This window comes from Protopterus annectens, chromosome 2.part0, assembly GCF_019279795.1.
Source record: "Protopterus annectens isolate FY-2018-M chromosome 2.part0, PAN1.0, whole genome shotgun sequence".
NCBI lineage: Eukaryota > Metazoa > Chordata > Ceratodontiformes > Protopteridae > Protopterus > Protopterus annectens.
Genome location: NC_056728.1, coordinates 1353757272 through 1353764054, shown reverse-complemented (window position 1 = coordinate 1353764054; position 6783 = coordinate 1353757272). Strand labels below are relative to the sequence as shown.

At 40.0% G+C, this 6783-nt stretch overlaps 1 protein-coding gene across 1 annotated transcript in view; it reads right to left on the bottom strand.

The window, feature by feature from the left end:
• Positions 1-325: 325 nt before the first annotated feature.
• The window catches only part of ANXA5 (annexin A5), a 309430-nt gene continuing 302972 nt past the window's right edge, over positions 326-6783 (bottom strand). Inside the window, exon 13 of the mRNA XM_044061534.1 lies at positions 326-2734. Within this exon, the coding sequence (XP_043917469.1) occupies positions 2672-2734 (63 nt within the window). The 3' untranslated portion in view covers positions 326-2671. The remainder of the gene's footprint in view (positions 2735-6783) is intronic.

The window sequence follows — 6783 nt, the reverse complement described above, 5'->3', positions numbered from 1 at the left end:
GTCAGAGAGGACCTTTAATGAACCAATGCAAGTTTCAAGACTATTTTGCAAAATAAAATGAATTGAAGGATGAGGCATTTTTCAAAGGCTGGTCTCAAAAAACACTCAGTGCAAGACAGCAGCTGAAAGTATTTGCACTAACTTAGAAGACAAACGCTTTTAAAGCAAGAATAGTAAAACCTGTCATGTGAGCCATCATATACAAATAATTAACAGCAGGAGTAAAGTGTAGCCAAGCCTGACCACAGAACTATGGGAGAAAGACTACAGTCTCAAAAGCTACCCATTTTCCATCTCTCTCACACATGAAAAAAAAACAAACAAGCAAGGTCAGAAAAGTATTTTATTTCCAATTTTCTGAAACTGTGACATTTCATGCAATATTTCCAACAATACTTTAGTAGCACCAACATAATCTGGTTTGAAAGATTTAACTTACTTTCATATGCCTAGCATTCTGAACGTCTGCTGGTTTCTCTCATACAGTACACAGATTACAAAAAAATAATCAGTATATTACTAATGCCGCTTCAGCATCATACTTCACTGACTTCATTTGCATTCCATCTTTCCAGCAAATGGATTTGAACAATTAAAACCGGATCCATTTTCCCCAGGCCTGGACTTGGACCTTACACCCTGGGCTTTCCAGATTATTACGGAAGACAGAGACTCAGTGAAATACCAACTAAAATTCTGTCCCTTCAGGAAAAAAGAAAAACTTTCATTCAGAGAACCTATGCAGACATGGGGAAGGAGTTAAACTCTTGAAAAACTACATAGTAAAGGAGATCCAACAAGGGGCAAGTGGCATTTGTGATGCCTTACAGACTTACAGATGGCAGCAACAGTTTTAGAAGGCAACCGGGCAAACAGAAAAGCTGTCATGTGATGGGCCAAACTTAGCCTGCCAGTTTATACTCAACAGCAACAGGGTGCAACAAAAAGTCTGGCCTTATGAATGTGAAAGGTCAGGTAGCAGACCCACAACAGATGTTAACATTTTACACTACCCTAAGGGATACATGTATATGGATACACCAGTATAAATTTTATTAGATGCACCAAGTTATATTCAGTGAGTAGATGCTTCCTTTTTTCAGAATTTTTGCAGTTAGTAAAGGCAGTCTAATATAACACTTTTTGTTCTGATCTTTCTAAGATTTCTTATTGCAGCATTAATAAACATACAACTATAACCACTTCTGTTTCTTTACTTGTATTACAGGAGTCACTGGAACAGACACCAGTAGTTATAGGAAGCCCAAATGCCAAAACAGCAACAAGAGGAAAAGAGCAGGAAGACATGCTCAGACCTTCAGAAGTATACAGAATTGTACCCAATCATCGTTTCTCTGCTTGTTCAGATATACCAGTGGAACAAGCACAGTGCTGGCAAAGGGATGCATTTTTCATGCTACATGGCACAGGACAGACTGCATAAAAAATGCAGTTATTTCCACTCGTTACAGAAAACTGTCAACAAGCTCTTTTGCCATTTTCTTCCCTATCCCACCCTCTTTCCTGGTTGACGTTTCCCCAAACCATCGTCCTTCCCTGAATATCCAGTTTCTACAACCAAACTTTTAGTAGGCAAGTAGGGAAAGTGGTAGGGAAGTGACCCCTACTAATGCTATGCTGCTCAGTATATACTTTGGCTTCCTTTAAGGTAAGTGTTTAAGAGATTCCTTCTAACCATTGCCAATTAACACAGGAACAATTATTGTGCATTAATGCTTTTAGCCCTTCAAATTAGATTTAGTGGCTGTTGCATCCCATTTAATCATCAGAGAGCTATTCTATCATCAGAGAGCTATTCTTCTAAAGGACACCAATAAATCTTGAAGTTGCTATGAACAGTTTAAGCTTCACAACACATGCTTTGCCTGGAAAGACAGTATGCTGTACCTGGAAAGGACTGATTGCCTCTTTGGAATTTTAGGAAGTTAAACTAGTAATTTCAGAATCTGTGGGATTTTTTTTTTTTCTTTTACCAGTTACCTTTCACTGAGGTCGAGTTTCACATTAGTGGGTTTCAGATCTGGATGGAATAGAACATGGGGTGCATCTTAACTACATGGGTCATGAGGTATTAATTGCTCTGCACACCTGTAACAGGTGGTGGCTTTGTGCTAAATTTTACATGTGGATGGGTTATGTAGGAACCATCACTACATGGATATCTGTAGATCTTTCCATACAGTGAAATACTAGACAGCCACATTAACAAGTTGTAACCTTTCATTGCTTACGTAAACAAAAAGGTTACTGCATTCAATTACCACATGTTCTTTTACGAAGAGGAATCCTACTAAAACTATCACAAATATTCTCAAATAATACAAATATAAAAAAATGATGGCTTTTACAAGATAATGGCCTTTAAGAAATGTATCCAAGTTCAGGTACACCTGTCAGCCAATGAAATGTGTAAACATCCTTCTTACAATTTTGCACTACACATGACTTCTAGAGCGCAACCATGGTTTGGTGCAGGAGTCTTCTAATCAAAAAGCTGACATTTTTATAAATATTTGCTAAGATATGACAATACTACAAGCTTAAACACTGCAGTTTCAAAGTACTAATATGCAGTAAACTGCTAGCACATTACATGAACACAGAGCACACTAAAAACACAAGGCAGTTCTTCATATGGGCATTGAGTGTTCTAATCTTCTTTTCCACCACAGAGAAGAAGTAGAGCAGTTCTATAATCACCAGATGTATCATTCTGTTAAAAAAAACAAAAAAAAACATCCATATTAAAAGTTGATGCAGTACTACAAGACAGTTGCAAGTCTTACATTGTTTGACTATAGGTACTTTGTTAATTCAAGTACAGTCCTTCTGTCGTGTTAAAATGTCGAAGTTCAGACTTATCAGTGGGAGACCATAGGAGTTCCATGTTCTGCATGGTCTACAATACAGCAGTAGCATTACACTGTATTTGATTTTGCAGTAAGCTGCATACTTTGACTTCAGTGACCTCTAACAAGGCTGAACAAACATGTTAGGCATGCTGCCTTCAATGCAAAGCACTCCCTGAGCAGACTGTTCTGGCAGACAAGTTTTTACTGTATGGTACCCTGCCAGATTACACCCATTTCAAGTCTTACAACATGCAGACTGTTCTATGCATGTACAAATCATGCTGGTTTGCACAACTGAAATCATCTGTTTTTTGCTGGCTGCTAGAAGGAATACATCAGTCCTAACAACAAAAAAAGTTGCGTGCTCACCATAACCGCCCATCTGTGTTTTCCATTTACATTCTTCCTCACCTCATTAGTTCGAATCAGAGACTTGGATCCAACTCAGCTGCTTTTACCACATCCTCTGATCCAAAGCTCTTAAATATACCTTTTACCCATAATGCCCACCGACCTAGCATACCTTGGATTGAATTTTCTGGCCTTAGATACAAAAGGTGTGTATCAAAGAATTAATAAAGGCAGAAAGAAGCTGAAGCTCAGACAAAGAACAGAACAAAGTTCTTCTCAGAACAAAGGTTCCTGAGAAGACTCTTTGGTCTTTCCAGAAGCAAAGAGATGGGAGCAGGTGGGCAGGAAGAATAAAAATGGACAACACAGATGGAGTGGGGAGTACATAACTTTTACCTGATGTTGTCCTTTTCATTCATCCCCTCATCTGAGGAGACATAGTCCTCAGAAATCTTTGGTTGCCCTCATGGAAGGATATTCCAGAGTACTGCAATGCTAAAGGCAGCTCTGTGCCTGGAAACCAAATCCAATTTGTAATGTGCAATAAAAGTGTTGATTATTAGTACGAGTTGCAGCTGCACAACTGCATCTATGGAAGCCTTTGACCAAAAGGCTGAAGAGACCACCATAGACCTTGTGGTGTGAGCACCAAGAGGCTTAGGCAAGGACAATCCTCTTACTATAGGCAAAGGAAATACAATCAGTCATTTGGCCAGTGTAACTGTGGAAACTGTCTTGCCCAATTTGTTAGAAGATAAATCAACTGGTCAAGTCTTCCTGGAATCCTTGGTTCTATGGAGATACAAGCAGAGTTGTTTATGGACATCTAAAAGATGAGACCTGTACTTTCCCTTATTTGAGAAGTTTGGAAAGAAAACTGGAAGGTTAATGACCTGGTTAATGTTAGACTGAGAAGCTACATTTGCAAGGACGTATTGTCTTCAGGTACAGAGATTTGGAAGATACAGCCTGGAGTTCAAATATTTGTCTTGCTGATGTGATAGCGACCAGATTTTTATTTTATTTAAGTCTGATGACTGGGGAAGTTCACTGGGCCAAGAAGAGCCCATTTTCAGTGGAGGCCTGGGGAGAAAAGCTCCACAATAATTGTAAGTTACATTTCATATGTTACAAAAGGACATAGTTCATACAGCTAATTAAACATTTACAGATAAGCTCCATATTATTTGCAATTGGTTTGTCACAATGTTACAAAAATGAAAAGACATAATTCAATACAGAAATTTCAACATTTACATAAAGTGAATATTTTTGTTATAAACTCAACTGTAGCTTTAACATTTCAAAAATATATAGCTACTAGCCATTAGTAGGCTACGAAAATATTATGCATGGAGAGGGTAATAGTATATTTGAGATTGGAGAGTATAGTACAATAGATATTAGAGAAAATATTAGTTTTTAGTAGGGGAGGGATTGTTTTGGGTGGGATGAAGTAATAGTAGAGGTAGTTGGATGAGTCAGTGCAAGGTGGAATGGGGGAGGGATTTAAGTTGGTGTGGCAAGGGCATTCCCACTTGAAAGAAAGATGAAAATGTAGCTGAGATTTGAAGTTTGTATGGTTAAGTAGATTGCGTAGGTGTGTGGGGAGAGAGTTCCACTGTTTAGCTTAGGAGTGGGGCATCAGTAGATGGCCAGGTGGTCGTGCAGGTTTGTGGACCTGAAGGAGATTTTGGTTTTTGGATTTGAGTGAGCGTTTGGGAATGTAAGATTTTAAGGAAGTAGTGAGAGCTGGGCAGTTGGCAGGTTTAAAGATGAGCTTGTGGGCAATGGTGAGTTGGAGGTAACTGGGTAGTTCAAGCCAGTTGAGGGTGAGGAGGGAGTGGTAGAGGTGGGACGAGTTTTTTGAATTGGCTGCAAATTTGGAGATCTTGTGGTAGCAGAAATAAAGTTTGGACCAAAGGCCAAGATAGAGATTGGTGAAAAGAGGGGCACCATACATAAGGGAGGAGGGTAGGAAGGTGGATGCAAGAGTCTGACAGGTAGAGAGGCTTAGGAAGCAGTTGTGCTTGTAGAGGAGACCTAACATTTGGTGGGTTTTCTTGACTGCGGAGCGGATGCGGGTGTCAGATTTTAGTTCTTCATCAATAATGCTGCCAAGAAGCTTGGTGTTGGGAACGATTTCAAGGAGGGCGTTGTCTTGGCTCTGTATCGTGAATGTCGATTTGTCAATGGAGTTTTTGGTAGGGGAAAAAAACATTAGTTTGGTTTTATTTGTATTTAGTGCCAGATGGTTAGACTGCATCCAGGTTTCTGTTTTGGAGAAGGCTAGTTGGGCTTTTGCTAGGAGCTCGGAGGGGAAGAAGGCTGAGCAAATGATTGAGTCATCTGCATAGTGGATGATAGAGGAGTCTGGGATGGATTGGTGAAAGTTGTTAATGAATAGGTTGAAGAGAAGAGGGCCAAGAACAGAACCTTGTGGGACACCTATGGGTGTGTGAAGGAAGGGGGAGGTTGAAGTTTTCCATTGGACAGCTTGTTGGCGGTTGGACAAGTAGCTGGAAAACCAGACAATGGTGGTGGGAGAGAGGTGTAGGGTGGACAGTTGGGATATAAGTAGGGTGTGTGAGATGGTGTCAAAGGCCTTTGACAGATCTAGGAATACTGTGGATATGAATTTGCCTGAGTTGTGTTTGAGGTTTATGGTTTCAAGAAAGGAAAGAAGGGCAGTCATGGTGCTGTGGCCAGGGTGGAAACCATGTTTGGTAGGGGAGAGGAGATTGTTTAGTGTTAGGTGTGCCATGAGTTGTGCTTGTATTGTTTTCTCTAGTATTTTAGAAAGAGGGGAAAGGATAGCAATAGGCCTGAAATTGGTGGTATCAGTATTTTTGCCACCTTTGTGGAGGGGGATAATGTAAGCATGGCACCAGATAGAAGGGAAGTATGATTCTTGTATGGACCTATTTATAAAAAGAGACAGGATAGGCAATGCTGTCTGCCGATTGTTTGAGGAAGGTGGATGGAAGGTTGTTGGGTGCATTGCGACAGGGTATGAGTTTGAGGAGATCAAATGGTTTCCAAGACAAACATTTTAGATCTGTTCTGGCTGATGGTTCAAAGGGTGTTTGGATCAGGGAATGAAGCACAATAATTAAATCCCAAGGAAAAGAATAATCCTTTAATGGAGGTCTAAGTAAAAAGGCCCCTTTGAGGAAACTACTTCTAAATTATGTAAAGCTGACGGTAGAGTTATTTTTACCTAGATAGAAGTTTAAAATGACAGCCAACTGGAACTCAATAGTAGAAGTAGCAACTTCATTAAAAATTGAAGCTAAACATTCACGTATAGCCAAGTACAGGGATAGAAAGATGGTCCAGATGCCTGCTAAGGGCCTAGAATACAAACCTCCTCCATATACTTTTGTAAATCCTTCTAGAAGCTTTTTGACAAGATAAAATATGCCAGATTGGGGAGGACAGCCTGGACTATCTAGCAATCAATGGAATTTGAGAAACCATGTGGTCAGTTTAAGACCTGTTACATCTGGATGAATCCAGTATCCAGGGAGGATGTAGAAGGTGGGGCCATAGAAAGGGG